The sequence below is a fragment of the Cetorhinus maximus genome, chromosome 1, assembly GCF_964194155.1.
Source record: "Cetorhinus maximus chromosome 1, sCetMax3.hap1.1, whole genome shotgun sequence".
NCBI lineage: Eukaryota > Metazoa > Chordata > Chondrichthyes > Lamniformes > Cetorhinidae > Cetorhinus > Cetorhinus maximus.
The window spans coordinates 56,677,256-56,698,851 of NC_135879.1; the positions used below are offsets into that span (position 1 = coordinate 56,677,256).

Here is a 21,596-nt window from a genome sequence, read left to right on the forward strand (position 1 = left end):
CACCTTCAGAGATCTATGGACACACACGCCAAGGTCCCTTTGTTCCTCAGAACTTCCTAGTGTCATGCCGTTCATTGAATACTTACTTGTCAAATTACTCCTTCCAAAGTGTATCACCTTACACTTTTCAGGGTTAAATTCCATCTGCCACTTATTTGCCCATTTGACCATCCCGTCTATATCTTCCTGTAGGCCAAGACTCTCAACCTCACTGTTAGCCACCCGGCCAATCTTTGTGTCATCCGCAAACTCACTAATCCTACCCCCCACATAGTCATCTATGTCGGTTATATAAATGACGAATAATAATTCACCGAGGACAAAGTAGCCCACATGAATTTCATCCCATCCACAACCTTACACTCACTCCCTCCAACACAAGTGCAATGCGTACCATCTATAAGATGCACTGCAGTAACTTTCTAAGGCTTGTTAGACAGCACTTTTCAAACATGCGACCTCTTAACACCTAGAAAGACAAGTGTATCAGATGTTTGGGAACACCACCTCCAAGTCACACAACATGACTTGGAAATATATCACCATTCCTTCATCAAAACTAGGTTAAAATCCTAGAACTCGCTAGTTAACAGCACTGTAGGAGTTCTTTCACAATATGGGCTACAGTGGTTCAAGGAAGTAGCTCATCATGACCTTCACAAAAGCACTTGGGGATGGGCAATAAATACTGGCCTTAGCATTGACGCCCATACCCCATGAATGAATAAAAAAATACATAAATAATAGGCACTTCATACCCTTCTTACATACATAAATAATGGCACTTCATTACTCCTTCCAAAGTGTATCACCTCACACTTCTTAACCCTTGGCTACGGCCTCCTCCTAATTATTCCCCAAAATATCTCTGTATTCACTGCCCTTCTCATACTTACAGCATTTTCCCATCAATATTCTCCTCATCTTCAACAATTCTATAAAATTGAGCTGAGAGTTGACCTAACTTGCATCCATGATATATTCACATTACTAATTCAACTCTAGGTCTTAAATGGTTTGAACAATTGACCTTTGGAATTGGCTTTGAGCTGCAAATCATTTTTAAAATGTGAAGCCAACTCTTAAAATGTGAATCCTACTTCAAATGGAAAATGGGGCTCAGGAGATGCAGAAAAGGGATGTGCTTACAGTTTTATTAAAAAAGGATATAGAAATGCTAGAAAAGGAGTTAGAGCTATTGACATTTCAGTCAGTCAAAGCCCTGTCTGAACCATACAGACTAGGAAGGTTCCCTGCTTTCACTCCTGGATTATGTGAATTTGTTGATCTCTGGGAGTTAGGAATTACTAGGTCGGGTTCGTACTGCAGACTGCTAGCTTCTGACTCCTGCTAGAAAATGCAGGATGTTTGATGAGGTCAAGGTCAGATTTATTCACAACAATCGAAAGATCCATTGATACTCACTGTAAGCTTGCATAAGACGAATAGCCATTCAGGTATAGTTCCCATGACTGCAATGCTCACAGAACTGTACCTTAAATCTATCAATGCTTTCTGTTAAGAGGGAAGAAATCAAATTAACAGAAACAAAATTATATAAAACTAAAATAGCATAACAGCACAGGCTGCTTTAGCAAAAATGCGCAAGATGAAATCATATAAAAATGGTCAATTCAGAATTGAGCGTTAAAAAATTCTTGATGTGGGCAAGGGTAACAGATGGCATTAGATGCCTCTCTCTGGTTATAAAATTATACTCTCTTTAACAGTTAAAGGCCAAACATTTTCCCTATTAGATTACATAAAGTGTGAATGATATGCAACCCAGCTGACCAAAGTGACAGATAAACAAGCCCCTAAAATGACCTACATGAGCCAATAAAATCAATCTCAAGACTGACACTTGTAATCCACATAAAACATAATCAAGCAGCAAAATAAATGTGTTTATTTTTCCCCTTTATAAGAGAAACAAAATGCAGTTATGTGATAGGAACTGGTTGGTTTTGACATTTGCCAAATGCATAATTACTGTACAAGATTTAATGAATACAACTGTGGGCTGCTGGTTAATTCAGTGTGCGTTGGCAGCAGGAGGCCTTGCTTGCATTGCATATTGGAAAGTCATGGGTAGGACAACTACAATTTTCTGAAATGGTTTTCCACTAAATGTACTTGGAAAAATCAACCTACTAATCATAAGTATTATTATGACATGTGATTAAGTAAAACAAAATTTCCATGAAGTCCTGATAAGTTATGAAATTGAAAAATGGTAAAAACAGTTATAAAGAGAAGCTATTTCTTAGAAATATGTTTCATACAATTTTTATTTTGCAAATGACCATTTAGTCCATGTGACAAAGTGATTAATGAATAGTGGCCACAGTCAGCTTCATAAATAAAACCAGCTCACATTGCAATGCTTGTCCAGGAAATATTCTGTACAAACATACATGATGATTTTTAAATGTGAATAATGTAATGCTAGAGAATCTTCATTAAGGTGCTCCTATATGGAGATCCCATTGATCCAGCAAGGAATGTTCCTTTAAAACATTTTGGGTTATTAAAATTTGGCTGTGCAAACATCATGCTCACTTTAAAATATGTAATCATAACACTCAGATTTACAACATTTCATTTAGAGTATGGTATTTCTTCCTTTGTTGAAAATGCCTTCAGAAGGATATCTGCTGCCAGACCAGGAGTTATATCACCACTGACAACCTTATCTTCTAAGCTGGGAATCTGACTACTGACAGCTGGATGGTTGCAGAAATATTCAGTAATATTCTCTTTGATCAGGTTCCACATCCACACTTTTTGTTGTTTTTGTCTTTTTATTTGCAACTCACCACTTGCTAATGCTGAGGTGCGGAATTCTGCTATTTTCTCCCAGAGTTCAGGAATCCCTTCTCCAGTTTTTGAAGACACACGGATCACCTAAAAAGGAAAATAAGCTTTACAAACTGGATATTAAACTTTTCTTACAATTGGGTCGCTCTTGCAGATCCTCATGCACATGAAAATTACAAGAACATAAAGAAAACTTTATGAAATAGCCTCCTCAAAATTAACAGCAATCTGTGAATGATTTTTAATTTGACAACAGTGCCTCAAATATAGTACCACTGTCTTCCAATTGCCATTAACTAATAAACTTGCTCACTAAATACCACGGGAACTACAAATCCAAATCCACAACATTATATACATATCAGTGGTGCTAGCATGGCAATGCTCACAGTAAGTTGGAAGGCACACCACTTTATAATGACAATCATTTTACCATATTCAAATATTATTGATTGGCAGTGGTACAAAAAAAGTGCTTTTCTCTGTAACTGTCTTTCAGTTTCCTGCCCCGACACACAATACTGCTTATATCCTTCTCTCAATTTTTCTAAGCCTTCACTCTTTTCACCCCTCTATGTGGATGACTGTGACATACCTTTACCTCTGTGGCCATCTCTTTTCTCGTTATTTTTGTCTCACTCATTCTGCAAGTCTCTGTTCTCATACATGATTCCAGCACATGTCCCTTTACTGATATACACAACATGCATCTTTAAGGTTTAGGAACGCAGCAAGATGGATGACATGCATGGCTTAACGATTGGTACTGGGATTGGCCAAGACACATGCTGTAACATGTGCAATCTGAAAAAAGAGACAGAGTGGGAGGTCAGGCAAGGAAAGGTATGGGGTGAAGTTGGTGTGGCCAGAAAGAAGCAAGGGAGTAAATTTGGTTTATGGGTGCAGGCGGAAACACCGGTGACCATGACACTATTGGATTGCCGTAAAAACCCAGGTGGGCTCCTAATGTCCTTTCGGGAGGAAATCTACCATCTTTACCTCATCTGGCCTACATATGACCAGACCCATATAATATGGTTGATTCTTAGCTGCCCTCTCAATTGGCCCAGCAAGCCACTCAGTTGTACAAAAGAATAAAGCCAGAGGTTCCACAAATATTCCCATCCTTAATGATGGGAGAGCTCAGCACATCAGTGCAAACTACAAGGCTGAAACATTTGAAACTATTTTCAGATAGAAGTGACAAGTGGATGACCCAACTCAGCCTCCTCCCGAGGTCCCCAGCACCACCGGTGCCAGTCTTCAGCCAATTCAATTCATTCCATTTGAAATCAAGGATGGGTTGAACAGCAAAGGCTATGGGCCCTGACAACTTCCCAGCAGTAAATCTGAAAATTTATGCTCCAGGACTAGCCACACCCTTAACCAAGCTGTTCCAGTACAGCTACTACAGTTGGATCCATTCGAAAATGTGGAAGATTGCATAGGTATGTCCTGCACAAAAAGCGGGTCAAATCCTATCCAACCAGTTGCCGCTCCATCAGCCTACACTCGATCATCAGCATGCAAACTTACGAACTAGGAGCAGGAGTGGGACACTCGGCCCTTCAAGCCTGCTTTGCTATTCAACAAGATCATGGCTGATCTGATTGTAACCTCCCACAACAACCTTTCACCCCCTTGTTCATCAAGAATCTATCTAGCTCTGCCTTAAAAATATTCAAAGACCCTGTTTCCACTGCCTTTTGAGGAAGGGAGTTCCAAAGACTCATGACCCTCAGAGAAAAAAATTCTTCTAATTTGTCTTAAATGAGTGTTATGACACAGCAGTTGGTAAAGGCTGTTATTTAAAATCCCAGAGGGAAACTTTAAACAACTGTCATAACCTATATTTTCAAGTAGTATGTTTGAGATGCAGCTCTAAATTCAGGAATAAGGCCACCAGTTCTCGAGAGGTTTTTATATCAAAGTACATGCGACATTTATTAATTTACACAAGTTAAACATATACACATGGCTACCAATTACAACTATCATAATTTTTTCTTTAAACAAATTCCCAAACTAATCTCCACTAAAGCAACAACAACTCAGACTTTAAACAGACACCAGGCAAAGCATTTTCACCGTACAAATTCAAAATGAGGTTCCTTTCACTTTGGTTCCTTTATAGGCAGTTGTAGACTTACAGGTGCTTTGATGTTACATGCCTCTTCTCTGCACACACAAAACTGCTTTCAGGTATACTCGGTCTTCTCTTTGAATGTAAATTCTCATTGTATCACCAGGCCCTTTGAACTCCACCTCTTCTAACAATAAAACCCCTTTCATAGTACCAATTTTATTAGTAATATAAACATTGCTATCTCTCACCGAGCTTGGTGCAAGATTTCAATTCCATTCTTTGAATGCTCTATTCAACAAAATGCAAATGTCCTCTACCTTATTGTTTACATCTCAAAACTACTATACATCAAAGCACCCAGACTAACTGGCTTTAATCCAGTTAAGACACACAGACACACCCACAGACTAAACCTCTATTTAAAAAAATCTCCAATAACACTATATACATTAATAGCTTCAAGGCATGAGCGACCTCATATTTTTAAACGGTGACCCCTAGTTCTAGATTCGCCCACAAGAGGAAACATCCTCTCCACATCCACTCTGTCAAGAGTTTCAATCAAGTCACCTGTTACTCTTCTAAACTCCAGTGGATACAAGCCTAACCTGTCCAATCTTTCCTCATAAGACAACCCAGCCATTCCTGGTATTAGCTTAGTAAATCTTCTCTGAACTGCTAATGCATTTACATCTTTCCTTAAGTAAGGAGACCAATATTCTGGTCTAGCTAGTGCCCTATACGACTGAAGCATAATCTCTCTACTTTGGTATTCAATTCTCCTCGCAATAAACAATAACATTCTATTAGATTTCCTAATTACTTACTATACCTGCATACTAGCCTTTTGTGATTCATGCACCAAGACACCCAGATCCCTTTGAATCTCAGAGCTCTGCAATCTCTCACCAGTGAGATAAGATGCTTCTTTTGCATTCTTCCTGCCAAAATGGACAATTTCACATTTGCCCACATTATACTCCATTTGCCAGATCTTTGCCCACTCACTTAAACCTATGTCCCCTTGTCCTTATGTCCTTTTCACAAGTTAGTTTCCTAGCTATCTTTGTATCATTAAATTTAGCAACCATACCTACAATCCCTTCATCCAAGTCATTTATATGAAGCGTAAAACGCTGAGGGCCCAGTAACAATTCCTATGGCACACCACTAGTTATCCATGCCAATATGTTACCCCCTACACCATGAGCTTTTATTTTCCACAATAACCTTTGATGCAGCACCTTATCAAATGCCTTCTGGAAATCTAAGTACAGTACATCCACCGGTTCCCCTTTATTCACAGCACATGTGACTCCTTCAAAGAGCTCCAATAAATTGGTTAATCAAGATTTCCCCTGCAAAAACCACGTTGATTCTGCCTGATTACCTTGAATTTTTTGAATAAAGGAGTTACATTTTCCAATCTAATAGCACCTTCCTCGAATCTAGGGAATTTTGAAAAGTTGTAACTAACGCATCAACTATCTCACTAGCCACTTCTTTTAAGACCTTAGTTGAAGTCCATCAGTCCTCAGCTCCAACAGTTTGCTAACTACCACTTCCCTGGTGATTGTAATTTTCCTGATTTATGACAATCGACAATGGTTTCATGGTCATCAACTCCAGATTTTTAAAATTGAACTCAAATTTCACGATCTGCCGTGGTGGGTTTCGAACCCAGGTCCCCAGAGCACTATCCTGGGTCTCTGGGTTACTAGTCCAGTGACAATACCACTACGCCGCCACCTCCCCCAATAAGTGTTCACCAATGCTCAGTTTAGGTTCTGCCAGGGCCACTCAGCTCTTGACCTCATTACAGCCTTGTCCCAAACATAGGCAAAACAGCTAAACTTACAAGGTGAGGTGAGAGTGATTACCCTTGACATCAAGGCAATATTTGACTAAGTATGGCATCAAGGGGATCTAGCAAAATTGAGGTGAATAGAAATCAGGGGAAAACTCTCCCCTGGTCGAAGTCATGTCTAGCGCAAAGGAAGGTGGTTATGGTTGTTGGAGGCCAATCATCTCAGCACCAGAACACCTCTGCAGGAGTTCCTCAGGGTAGTGTCCCAGGCCAAACCATCTTCAGCTCCTTCATCAATGACCTTCCCTATATCTAAGGTCAGGAATGGAGATGGTTGCTGATAACTGCAGTGTTCAGTGCCATTTGTGACTTCTCAGGTACTGAAGCAATCAATAGCCTGGACAACCTTCAGCCTTGGATTAAGTAACAAGTAACATTCACACCACACAAGTGCCAGGCAATGACCATCTCCAATAAGAGAGAATCTAACCATCTTCTCTTGACATTCAATGGCATTACCATCGCTGAATTCCCCCACCATCAACATCCTGAGGGTTACCATTGACCAGAAACTGAATTGGACCAGTCATATAAATTTTGTGGCTATAAAAGGTCAGAAGCTGGGAAATTTGCAGTGAGCAACTTCCCAAAGCCTGTCCACCATCTACATGGCACAACTCAGTAGTGTGAAAGTATACTCTCCACTTGTCTGGGTGAGTGCAGCTTCAACAACACTGAAGACACTTGACACCACCCAGGACACAGCAATCTGCTTGACTGGCACCTCATCCACCACCTTAAACATGCACTCCCTCCACCACCAACTAACAGTGGCAGCAGTGTCTACCGCATACAAGATGCACTGCAAAAACTCACAAAACCTCCTCAGGGATCACATTCCAAACCCATGAGCCCTACCAACTAGAAGGACAAGGGCAAAGATGCATGGGAACACCACCATCTCCATGCCATAGGTACTGGTGAGATGCTCAGGTGAAACACCTAGAGTGACAGTGATGTGGATGACTGGAACATAGAATGAATGGATGTGATTTAGTGTGGAAGGACTGAAGAAGGAAAAGGAAGATTGAGGTTGAGGCCCAGGAAGGCCTGGTCTCAGAATGGAGCACAGCTACCAGTTGACAGGACATTAGAGGTAATTTTTCAGTGTTTCAAGCTGGTGGCAGGGAGCAGATGAGGTGCCGCAAAGATCAACTGAAGAGCCTGTGAAGGTCATTTACATGAACAGAGAGTCATACAGTTATACAGTCTATAAACAGTATAGCCACTATGTCTCTTTGGAGTTGAGGTTTGGGGTTGGTGGTAGAATTGCTTGCATATTGGCTCAAAATATCAGTTAGAAAGATCAAGCTGATAAAGCACACTCCACAGAATGAGAAAAATTCAAGACTACCATTCTGTGATTCAGGAAGGCCTCCAAGGGTATGGCTTATTGAGTTGATTTTCAATAGAACTTGGACAATTTTGGTTAACTTAAAAATCTTTTCAAATTATTGAAGCGTTCTACAATATACGTTACATTTATTTAAGGTGTATAAAGCTACCTGAGGAAACAACATGGTTCCTAAAAGAAATCGGAAATATTTATTTTAGCCAATTGATTCTTCCATTTTGTAGCAATCGTTGGTTCCTAACTGATAGCTTTGAAAATAAATGAGCAACTTCAGCATTGGTTTTCATCTATATTAAACAATTGGTACAGCTAACCTAACAGAGTGGCTACTTGAACTAATCAGGAGCCAACATGACACATACATTTTGTAAGTGCAATACTTACAGAAGTACGATGGACAATTTTTCTATGTATTAAGGATGTGTGTTAGATACAAAGTTAAATTTACATAGATATACAAATAAAATCAAACAAGATCAGACCTATATTGGCCACAAACTTAGTTACAACTCTCTGTCTAATAAACCACAACTACCGCAAATTATTCATCTGAACACTGGATAGTGCACTGCTTAGAACACCAGTCTGCCTTTCAAATGTTAGACCTGCATTTGAATTCAGCCTAAACTCATACATTCTCTGCAACTAAACGCTCTAAGAACTCTTAGTAGAATATTAGTCAGGTCTCCACATCACGCAAATCACGAGATAATAATTTCCACAAAAAATGAATTAATTAGGATTAAATTGATAATTTCATTCTGGGAAAAAAAACATAAAGGGAAAGGAAAGTCAGAGACGTGCAAGTGATGGCACTATTTTAAGGCTGAAGTTAAGGTGTGCTAGTGTATTGTGGCAGAGTTGAAAGCTTTGAATTGCATCCAATCCCTTAAATAACAAACCTGGGTAAGTCTTGAGGGTTAAAATAGATAGCATCCTCTGCACTGTCTGAGAGGCCTCCAACTGTCTATTCTGAGAGCTTGGGCAATTTAAGTATGTTGCCTGCACTGTCGCACTTGGTAGGGTAGGGTGCAAGGTAGGATGTTTCTTTCTCAATGGCTCATTGAGGAAGTTGTAGTTTCATTAACAAGGTGGTTCTTTCAGCAACTTCTTTACATTCCATGATGAACAGGTAGCCACACCTGCCTCTCCGCTGCAATGTACAGTACTGTTTCGCAATTGTGCACAAGTTTGAAACATGTACCTTATATATATGTTCCCTTTCACTATATGTAGGTCCCTTTCAAGATATTGCTTCTGGGACAAAGAAGCACAAAGTAGCCCCATCACGAATATGTGTCAAGCACTTTAGATCTCAACGGCACCAAATATCCACAAGGGCAACATTAGCTGGGGCAGTCAGGAAAAAGCACCTAAATTAAGTACCAAGTGGTTAAGGAGCAGCTAGTGCAGATGAACAACAAGAGAGGGGGCAGATGGGCAGCTGCTGGGAACTCTCAGATGTTCCTTACTGACTGAACTGATTAATCAGCAGAAACACGTCATAAAAATCTTCAATATTTCTTGCATGGAATAGTGGAGAACCTGTGGAAGTGCCACTCTAGCATGCTTGCAGGGCAGAATCATGAACCTGCAGAGCACTGTAGAGTCAATAAAAACTCCAAGGTAACCTGCAGGAAAGCTTGGGGAATGAAGACTCAATGAAGATGCAGTTTTGCACGTCCATTGTACACACCACTATTAATATCTGGGCTCCAAACCAAAGGAGGCTCTAAGTGCAGGGATCATTGCTTGAGGGAACTTTAATGGCAATGTTCCACTGGTTAGTAGCACGAAGGTCCATCTCCACAGAGACCCTTGACCGTCTGCATGGGGAAGACGACAGGTGGGCAAAAAATGGTTAATGAGATGATGAACCATCTGTGCTTCCCAGCTGCCTCCCTCATAGAATTGCAGAAGAGGTAGACACAGAGTAAGAGCAGCAAGTCAGTATCAATTCCAAGCTGCTGGGATTATCAGCAGGGCCAAAAAGGGGAGTCGCCAAGGCAAGTCACAAGACCCCCAATGAGGCCCAAGCACACCGCTCTTACACTGAAAATCTTGAATTGTAAAAGTTCAATGCAGTGGTGATTATGGATAGTCACCAGAAGACAACCTCCCTGCTGAAGCAGAGATGGTGAAAGCAGATCTCTTCAGACATGCCAAAGCAATTCTGCATGGGGTTACATTGGGTGAAAACCAATATACCTGCCACCAGAAAGCCTTGTCTTCTTCCAAATCCAAGTCAGTCATTGATAGGTTCAATTGAATGCCATGTAGGGCTCCCAAGGCGCAAGTAAAATCCAACTTGCAAATTCAGACAGTCCCAGTTTCAACTACTGCTGTTTTAAACATGCACTCACTGAATAATGAGATATTTTGCAAAGGGCCACAGGGAATTCACTGTGGGAATAATTATGTTAGTGGCTCTAATCAGGTCTGTGCAAGCTTGGAGTGTAGCATTAGAAAATGCAATTTTCTCTACTGCAGAATCAGGAGGTTAATCTTGGATTTATCTGCCTAATTGAATTATGCCTCTGCAAATGCACAGCATGAGTCAGTTCTCGAGTCTAAAATATAGAATATGTTAAATTTCCTAAAAAAAATGACATGGTTGATCAGAATATGCACTGAACTTTAAAAATGTTGATGTGTGCTTCTATTTAAAAAAAATCAGACCCTGCATTTGCAGAGACTTAGAGGTGGTCTGCCTAGCATCTTGAAGGAAAATGCTATGGAGCACAGAGGCCATAAAGATAGGGTAAAATGTGCCTTTCAGTAAGGAACCACCAACTAAAGAAAATTAAATATGTATATGATAGCTGCTATTTCATGGCACAAATTTCTGCCAGCAAAAATATTAAGTGGGGCAAGAGCATGTTTAGGAAGACATGCATAGCTCATGTTTAGCATATACAACCTTTGGCTTCCAACTCTTTGACCGATTACGAAGCAACTTCAGAGCACTTGTGTATTCAGCTTGTATCTTTCTTGCAGGAAGGAGGAGGTCTCCATCAGCTTTGGTTATAACAACTAAATCTGTCATTTCGATTATACCACGTTTAATACCCTAAGGAAAAAAAACAATAAATTAATTTGATATAACGGACTTCCCTACCAAGGAAGTTGCTATGTTTTTAAAGTCTGGTCCTTTTCCCCTTCACTAATTTTCTTTTTGTCTGTCTTTTGAAGGAACTCATTGGAAAATGATGTACATGTAGCATACATTCTTGGCTGTTAATTATTTCTGAGCTTGGACAGTAGGAACTGGCAGACTATTACATAAGACCATAAGACATAGGAGCAGAAATTAGGCCATTTGGCCCATCAAGTCTGTTCCGCCATTCAATCATGGCTGATAAGTTTCTCAACCCCATTCTCCCGCCTTCTCCCCGTAACCTTTGATCCCCTTACCAATCAAGAACCTATCTATCTTGGTCTTAAATACACTCAATGACCTGGCCTCCACAGCCTTCTGTGGCAATGAATTCCATAGATACACCACTCTCTGCTTGCATGAGATTTTGAATTTAAAGTTTCAATGTACTTCTCTTCTTCCCCTGCCACACCCCAATTTCACATTTTCTCTTTCAAGAGTGCTTGTGATGTTCTTGGCTATGAACTGTTCCAATGCTGCCTGTGGTATTGCCTGACAAGAGATGTGCTTCTATTGGGCAGGGTTAATTCTGCTACCATACACCCTCTCTAATTCTTCCCCAGATAGACACTTTTAAATCCCAAACAATCTGCCATTTTCCAATGATAACTGGGCAGTCTGAACATAATCAAACGCTGAGACTTCAGTTAAAGGTGTCATCCAGCCTATTTTAAAATGCAAACTTCCTAAACATACGTGTAACAAATTGTTTGACCCAATTATTGTGAATGGCATATGTTTTGGAAAATTTCTCAGAGTCCCTCATTGCAAGTCAACCTAATGTCCAATTAATTTTGTATGGGGCATTTTGGATAATGTATATTACTATAATTGAGGGGAAAGAGCTTATTCATCACATTCCTAATTTCTAAATAAGAACCATCTAAACACACTAGTGACACAATCTGATCAAACCTTTCAAACACCAATCTCACACGTTTAGCAATGCTGATGGGGGGAAAAAAATCATATTACAAATTGCCTCTGATATGCAAAATGCCCCCACATTTTAAGATCTGTAACTGTCCAAAGAACATTTTCTAATTTGGTGCAGAAACCTTTTCCAGCAACAAAATGTAATTTTAAAAATGTTTCTTTTATATCACTAACACCCTAATGCTGAATCAATTTAATAATCAAAATAAATAAGCACGCTTGTTCCTAATTGTTTTATTAGATTACAACAATAAGGGCAATTCCGACCCATTATATAAATGGACACATACTGTGGCATAGTACAACTAGACTTGGGTAAGACTAAGTAATTACTATTAACATTTACTGCATTAAATAAAAATAACTCAAAAATCAACTCAACATAAAAAATACCAACAACTTTCTAAATGATTCACACCTACCAGGACATTGCAGGTTTGGTTCACTGGAACTTCCTTCCTAACACCACATGGACTGCAGCGGTTCAAGAAAATGGCTCACCACCAACTTTTCAAGGGCAATTAGGGATGGGCAATAGATGCTGGCTTAGCCAGCGACGCCCACATCCCATGAACGAATATGAAAAAAAACAATTTATGCTAAATTAACTGATGCTCCAACTAAGGTCAGCTAAGACATTTGAATTAATCTTGGCATCCCTCATCTAGGGGTGGGGAAAGGAAAGAAAAAAATTGTAGTTCCCTCTCTTGACTACCACACAGTGACTCTTACTGAAAAGAGCACACCAGTGAAGGCTGGGTGTATAGCTGTAAGACTCCTGTGGTCAAACAGCCTTTCATATGCATCACAGATAGGGAGGTATTCTAGAGACCCAGAGTAACACTCTGGAGGCCAGGGTTCGAATCCCACCACGGCAGATGAAAACTTGAATTCAATAAAAATCTGGAATTAACAGTCTAATGACCACAAAACAATTGCCGATTGTCATAAAAACCCATCTGGTTCGCTAATGTCCTTTAAGGAAGGAAATCTGCCGTCCTTACCTGGTCTGGCCTACATGTGACTCCAGACCTACACGTGACTTCGCAGCAATGTTGAATGCTGACTCTTAAATGCCCTCTAAACAAACGCAATTAGGGATGGGCTGGGCAATAAATGCTGGCCTAGCCAGCGACACCCACATCCCATGACTGAACAAAAAAAAATTTGGAATGCATAAAACCATTCACCAGCAGGAATAAGTCCTTCTAAGACAAGAGGGAATAATGTTGAAAGCAAAATCGAAATAGGGTAGCTGTGCAATATTACCACAGCTTTCAACATAACCTGCAGCTCAGAATCTCAAGTATATCCCCAACCCCCTCACATTAAAATGGAAAGAACCCAAACCACATGGAACTATTTTGTTAAAGGTAATCACTTACTTTAAATTAAAAGGGATTCTGTAAACTTAATTTTTGTTAGTTTTAAATTCCATGAATCAACCAGTAATGTATTAAAATATCCATCAAGCAGCTTACATCTCACCTGCAGTTCATCTCCTCCTGCTGGTGGAATGAATAATATCAGCATATCCACCATATCTGCTACTGCAAACTCAGACTGGCCCACACCTGTAAAGAATGCAACATACTGACAGTGTTTCATTGAATGGGCTCTAATAAAACTATATTGATGGATTCTGCCGTTGCTTCGACAGATGGGTGTTCAGCAAAAAAACTATATTATTTGGAAACAAAGTACCATCAACCAGCGAGATCACTAAAAAGTATGAACATGCGTTTAGATTACTAGTTTCAATGATGAATAACTGGTAAAGTACGAGGATAAAAATTCTCAAACCAAATTTTATGAAACAAACCCTGGGAAAACAGAAAATGCTACTTTTATTGGCTGTAAAAATTCCACTCTCCTTTGACAGGCTTTCACCTTTCTGAATATGTTACGATCCCTGTATAGGCCAATAACTTTTAAAAAGAAATTCAAACTGCCAGTGAATGGATGAAAAGGATCACGCGACAAGATTTCAAGTTTTTAAGACTTCTAACACACAAACTAAAAGCAACATTCACTAAACACAATTTCAATAGGCAACTTAGACTCCGAACTACAGAAAATATCTCTCATTTAACATTTATAACGAACAAAAATCTCCCTCTAAGGTTATACGTTACTCGTCCCTTATGAGGACGGTCAATTCTCCCGGAACCAGTCCAAAGTGATTCTTAGCTCCTTTTTCCTTTTGCAGCCAGACAACTTCTAGCCCCTGAACTGACTTTCATGGTGTGGTTTACCCTGAAGATCCCTCCCTCTAGCCAAGGCTAGGTAAACCTTCCAACTTTGTTTAAACCCTCAAGGCCTTGGTCTCTTTGATCTGAGCACAAGCTCCCAACAAATGGTGAACAATAGAGACTGGCTGTCTCTATCTCTCTGCTCTCTCTCTCGCAAATTCTAGCAGACTAAAGCTGCGAGGTTCAGTGATATTTTTTAGGAAAACATGCAAAGTAATCCTATAATGGTGACCTTCAGTATATTGATGGGGGAATTGTGCAATGGTAATGCTATTGACAGTCATGGGGCAGTTATTCTTCCTACCCGCCTGCTGCATTAAACATACCACCCCTACCCCACTGCCTTCTCCCTGCTGAAGACTCCAGACTTACCAGGCCTCACTTAACAGGCATTCTTCCAGTTTGCCGTTCTGGCAATGCCTACTAATGGGCTCTTAGTGCTGCCGGGACTAGTGGAGCTATCAGCCATAAAAACAAAAAACTGCGGATGCTGGAAATCCAAAACAAAAACAGAATTACCTGGAAAAACTCAACAGGTCTGGCAGCATCGGCGGAGAAGAAAAGAATTGACGTTTTGAGTCCTCATGACCCTTCAACAGAACTGAGTAATATTAGGAGAGGGGTGAAATATAAGCTGGTTTAAGGTGGTTGGAGGGGGCGGGGGGGGTCACGGGCGGTGTGGTTGTAGGGACAAGCAAGCAGTGATAGGAGCAGATAATCAAAAGATGTCACAGACAAAAGAACAAAGAGGTGTTGAAGGTGGTGATATTATCTAAACGAATGTGCTAATTAAGAATGGATGGTAGGACACTCAAGGCGCAGCTCTAGTGGGGGTGGGGTGGAAAGACTAACAGGGCATAAAAGGTATAGATTTAAAAATAATGGAAATAGGTGGGAAAAGAAAAATCTATACAAATTATTGAAAAAAACAAAAGGAACGGGGAAGAAACGGAAAGGGGGTGGGAATAGAGGAGGGAGTTCAAGATCTAAAGTTGTTGAATTCAATATTCAGTCCGGAAGGCCCCTCCCGGTGAAGCTACAACACAGGATCACATGCATATTAAACAGTGGAAGCAGCATGTTATGGATAGGGCTAAATGATTCCAAAACCAATGAATCAGATCAAACCTCTATAGTCCAGCCACATACAATTAAACAACTACCCAGAGGAAGGCTGCATAAACATCCTCATCCTCAATGGAGCAAGACCTGGACAACATTCAGGTTCGAGTTGATAAGTGGCAAGTAATATTCGCATCACGAAAGTGTCAGGCAATGGCCATCTCCAACAAGAAAATCTAACCACCGCCCCATAACTGTCAATAGCATTACCATTGCACAATTCCCCCATCAATATACTGAAGGTCACCACTAACCAGAACCTTAACTGAACTAGCCATATAAATACTGTGGTTACAAGGGCAGGTCAGAGGCTGGGAATTCAGTGGTGGGTAACTCATCTCAAGACTTACCAAAGCCTGTCATTATCCACGAAGCACATGTCAGGAGTGTGATGGAATACTCCCCACTTGCCTGCATGAGTGCCGTTCCAACACTCAAGAAGGCCGTCACCTTCCAGAATACACTAGCCTGCTTGATTGGTACCTTACCCACCACCACTGCACAGTGCCTGCAGTATGTACCGTTTACAAAATACATTGCAGAATCTTGTCAAGGGTCCTGTGGCAGCACTTTCAATGCCCACAACCTTTATTATCTCGAGCAACAGCAGCAGGCGAATGGGCCACCACTGCCCAAGTTACCCTCAAAGTCACGCACCATCCTGACTTGGAAGTATATGCAGTGTCACTGCACCAAATGAATTACTCTGTCTATCCCCTCCTCCCTTTTTAAACAACTGGTCAATATTAGCAGCCCTTCAGCTCTCTGGCACGACACCAATAGCCAGAGAGAATTGGAAAATGATTGACTGAACGTCCACTTTTTACTCCCTTTAAAGGCATTCTATAAATGCAACTTCTCATTGGTATTGGAAGCCATCAAAGAGCACTGCCGTAAACAGAAGTATAGATGACAATGCGGATTGTGGTGAGGGACAAACAAAGGCAGGAATTATTACAAATTTAGAAATTTGCAGTTTTGTTGATGGACCTGATATGGAGATGAAGCTTAGTTCAGAGCCAACCAGAACACCAAGGCTGCAGCTTTAGATTTGGGTTGAGTGAGCATTCACAAAAATTTGGGTAATGTAAGGTAAGACAATTCTGGCAGAATCTAGACAGAATAGCTTAAGTGATAGTGTCATATGACTCATCCAAGGGTTCCCCCCGAATGTTAGATAGGGCAGGAGGATGGTGGATGTGGGAGGAAACACGGTGGGAAGGCGCCGCAGATAGGCAATGGGCAGCTGGCAAAAGGTACCCCCTTCTTTCAATAAGAAGAAAAAATGCTGGAAAAATTCTGCAGGTCAGGCAGCATCTATGGAGATAAACAAAGTTAATGGCCCAGAGCTTCCAATCTGGGTCAGAATCCCTATTTCTGACCAGAATCAGACACAAGGTTACCTATTTATCTTCCTACAATGTTTTGGGTCCATCTTCCAATGGAGGGTCCTTCCAAAACTCATGCAGTGCAGCAATCCTTGCAGAGTGCAACAGAGTACATCATCAAGAAGCCACAATCCCCCTTTTATGGCACTAGCTGCCATATTCTGGTAATTAGAGAGAGTTTAAAGGTCCTAAACCCACCTTGAGAAGCTATGGAGAGGAGGTAAGTATGTAAGGCGGGCGGGCGAGGGGGATCGGGGGGTAGGCAAGTGGGCGAGGGGGGTCGGGTGGTGAGTCGGTTAACAGGTGGGCAAGGGGGTCAGGTGGCAGATGGGTGGGTGAGGGGATAGAGTGTGTATTGGGGTTCATGGGGGGTTTTGAGAGGTGGTCGGGTCAGGGGGTTAGTTGCTGTGGGGGAGGGGGGGGTGGGGGGGAACCGAGAAAGAGTTAGGGGTGAGCCAGCTGCAGTAGCAGGGATAGTTGGCAGACCGGTGGGGGTGGTTCTGGGGGGACGGTGTGGTGTAGTTGGAGGGTTTGGGGTACAACCATCCAGAGATCGGAAGTTCTAGCCTAACATTTCAGGTTAATGACCTTAGATCAGAACAAATTATGAAACAGCCTCCTACCCTGAATTGGTCAGCAGTCTGCAGCATTAAATCTGATGCATGGGCTACACATTGAGCACCTTCCTCTCCCGCTGCCGTTCACTTATGGATGAGGCCCTTAATTTGGTATTAATTTCCCACTTAAGGGCCTCAATTGGGCCAGGCAACCCACCCAGCGCCTCCTCTGCTACTTGTAAAATCGCGGTGGATGGGGATCGGCCAGCAACAGGCATGCCGCCGATGCTCCAGTGCCCTAATTTATGGGTCTACCCACCTGCTTTCCCACCTGTAGGTGGCCTAAAAATTTCAGCCCTTTGAGCTTTTCGGTGGATTGCAGCACTATTCTTGCAGTGATGCTATTGTAACAGATGAGATATATGAGAAGTATCTGATCAGGAAAATGCCATCACTCATTGTATAAAAATTGGTTTATGTCAGTCAAAGGGCTAACAAATAAGTAGCAGCACACGATTACTTGTTACATTCAAAGGTAACATGACAGGCAATGTAGCTAAAACAAAATGCCCTATTTCCACTAGAAGAAAAACAGACAAGTTTCTGCTGTCCTAATTTTCTGCAATTAGTTGGTTTCTAATCTCTATTTTTATTTCCATTGCTGATTTTTATTTTTGACCAAATTTTGGCCTTTCAAGTGATTTTAAATTGCTACCTTTGATACATAATCAAGAACAACAGCTAATCTGATGCCCTCCCAAGACATACAGATGTCCAACAAAACTTCTTTTCTTTACTTTCAATACTGTCAACAACAAACTCATCTGCATATCATCGCCATTCACACACCAGCAAAGAACAAGTAGTTTTGGATCTAATGCCAGAGAATGAAGTATGGCAAGTGATGTGTTTCACTGTGAGAGCATCTGGGAAAGAATGATCACAGTATCATTAGGTTTAATTAGTTACGAAAAGGAGCAAGGAACAGTCAAAGGTGAAGATCTCAACTGGAAGAGGGCTGAAAAGGGTTATTGCCCAGGTTGACTGGAAATAAAGACTGGCAGCTGAAACAGTAAATGAGCAATAGGAGGGTCTTAAAAGAGGCCAATGGTAGAGTAGAGTATTTGAAATCAGGGATGCTCAAGAGGTCAAAATTGGAGGAGCACAGAATCTCAAGAGGTATCTTGGGCTGGAGGAGATTAGAGATGAGGAGGAGCAAGGTCAAGGCAACATTTGAAAACAAAGGTGAAAATTTTAAAATCAAGACGGTGTTGAAATAGGAGTCAATTTGGGTCAGTGAGCAGAGGTGATGGGTGAACAGGACTTAGTGCAAGTTAGAACATGGCCAGCAAAGTTCTGGATGGCCTCAGGTTTACATGGAGAAGAATGTGGGAGGCTGGCCAGGAGTGGATTGGAATAGTCATATCTAGAGGTATCAAATGCCTGGATGAGAGTAAATTGGAAGAGTTTTTTCAAAAGGGAATTGGATCAATACTTGGATCAAAGGGAAAAGATTGCAGGGCATGGAGTAAGAGCAGAGATGTGGGACTAATTTAATTATTCTTTCAAAGCACAAACATGGGCACAATGGACTGAGTAACCTCCTTCTGTACTGTTTGATTCTATGATCAGCTGTACATTGCCTTCTCCTGACTTCAGCTTTCAGTAGTAAAATCTCTACCTTGGTGTGTAAGTGAAGTTCATTAATAATGGCATGGTTATAGGTTGAGTGATTTAAATATTTATTCTTTTGTGGGACTTGAGCGTTGCTGCCAAGGCCAGCATTTGTTGCTCATTCCTAACTGGCCTCGAAAAGGTGGTAGTGAGCCACCTTCTTGAACTGTTACAGTCATCTGGTGTAGGTACACCTACAGTGCTGTTAGGGAGTTCCAGGTTTTTGATGCTGTGACAGTGAAGGAACAATGATATTGTTCCAAGTCATGATGGTGTGTAGAAGGGAACTGAGTGGTGGTGTTCCCATATCCCATGCATCTGCTGCCCTTGCCCTTCTAGGTGGTAGAGGTTGCTAGCTTGGAAGGTGCTGCTGAAAGAGCCTTGGTGAGTTGCTGCAGTGCATCTTGTATATTATATACACTGCTGCCACTGTGCGTCAATGGTGGAGGGAGTGAATGTTTATGGCTGTCAGGAGTCAGAATCTGAGCTGAGTTACTTGCTGCAGAATTCTCAGATTCTGACCTGCTCTTGTAGCCACAGTATTTATATGGCATGTCCAGTAAGTTTCCAGTCAATGGTAACACCCAAGATGTTAATGGTGGAGGATTCAGATATGGTAATACCATTAACTTCAGGAAAAAAGCACCTCGCTTTTAACCTCCCCTTTCAGGAAGTTGCCACATTTTTTTTTAATTGTCCACTAAATTTCAAGTTGTGAACTGTTTTAGATTTTAAAAATGTGAAACTTTATTTTGTTTTCTTACTTTTTCTTTGTTTTTTTCCTCTCTTTCAATTGAATTTTTCTTTCCAGTTCCTTATTTTCCTTTCTGTACCTAATTTGGCCTCGAGTTCACCCACTCTATTGCACCCTTCTTCTCAGTTGTTCCTGTTTATTTTGCAATTCTTAAAATCTCATCGGTTAAGGAGATACTCTGTTGTCCTGTTACCCTTGCTGCACTGATGTCAGCTCTCTTCTCAAGCAATTTTGTAAGCATTCTTTTTAAAAGCTAAATGTGCATGAACAAATCTAACAGGGCATGCCGCTATATGCCTCATTTCAGAAAAATTGTGCTCTCTCTTGTCTCAAATATTGGAAATGTCTGGGTGATATGCCAGTCGCTAAGTCTAGGCAGCGGGATGCAGCTGGTGAGGTTGCAGGAAACTCTTGACACCCTCAATGAACGGTGTGGGGTAAAAAGAATGCCATGCGAGTAGACTTCAGTAGACACAAGCACATGCCCCTTGATGTGAAGTTAGGCAACTACACCATGTCAGAGGTGAAAGCCTTGAAAATGTGCAAATGGGGATGAGACAGGGGAATGGGACAAGATAGAATGCTCTTTCAGAGAGCCAGTGCAGGCTCAATGGGCTGAATGGCCTCCTTCTGCACTGTAAAGATTCTTTGGGAAATCTTGGGTACACACATTGAAGCTGACTTGAAGTAGGATAGCCAAGTGGACAGTGTGCCAAAAAAAAACAAATAAATTGGTGTCTTCTGAGATTGCTTATCCTTTTCAGACTCCCTGTCCTTGATGTATATTGGTTACATCTGTCCGTTGGTCAAATATGCTGCGCCATGTGGCAACCAGGCCTCACACATGCACAAACCGTCCCAATCAAAAGAATACAAAAGTGCTTGCTGAGATTGATCTTAGGCCCTCAGTACCAGTCGTATGACAATGCCCTTTCATGTCATAAAGTTCAAACCCCTTCAAACAAGAATTTATATTTGTACTAAGTTCAGTAAATTCCTTATGCAATCTACCCAATTTCAGAACTGGTTCCTCCACCTGATTACTTAGTCCCTACATGAATTTTTCAAAAGTCACACTGCAATCCATCCTTCGAGTTGCTAACTTGTTTCTTGAATAAAATACCATTATTGTTATTATTTGGCCCACTGTAAATACAAAACATGCTAATGACATTTAATGGTAGAGACGTGGTACTGCAAGTGGTCAGTTAAACACAGGATGAAGAAACTATGTACATTTTGTACAAAATTATGATTCTAAGAGTGCACACATTAACTTACCTACAGTCTCTACAAGAACTAGATCATATCCCGCCCCTTCACATAAAATAATTGCTTCATTTGTGGTTCTGGTTACTCCTCCCAACATACCCAGAGTGGGTGATGGACGGATATAAGCATTCATATCTCTTGAAAGTTCAGTCATCCTTGTTTTGTCACCCAAGAGTGACCCTGAAAGTTGAAATAGCAAAATTAAAATTTATTTCATGAAATATAGTACCACTATATTTGACACAATTTCAAGAGTGTTGTAATTTTGAAGCATTCCAAGTCTGAATACTTGAAATATATATTGTCTTTGCATCGACAATGTTTGCAACTTTCTTGTTGTGGATAGAGATTACAAAT

The 21,596-nt window shown here is 41.0% G+C and overlaps 1 protein-coding gene across 2 annotated transcripts in view; it reads right to left on the minus strand.

Annotated features, from left to right (window-relative positions):
- Positions 1–2,273: 2,273 nt before the first annotated feature.
- mmaa (metabolism of cobalamin associated A) overlaps positions 2,274–21,596 on the minus strand; it is a 33,702-nt gene continuing 14,379 nt past the window's right edge. For both annotated transcript variants that reach the window (XM_078541011.1, XM_078541002.1), the window contains 4 exons: positions 21,249–21,419; positions 13,709–13,794; positions 11,048–11,197; positions 2,274–2,907 (listed from right to left, as the gene is read on the minus strand). In XM_078541011.1, coding sequence (XP_078397137.1) covers positions 2,602–2,907; positions 11,048–11,197; positions 13,709–13,794; positions 21,249–21,419 — 713 coding nt within the window. In that variant the 3' untranslated portion in view covers positions 2,274–2,601. The remainder of the gene's footprint in view (positions 2,908–11,047; positions 11,198–13,708; positions 13,795–21,248; positions 21,420–21,596) is intronic.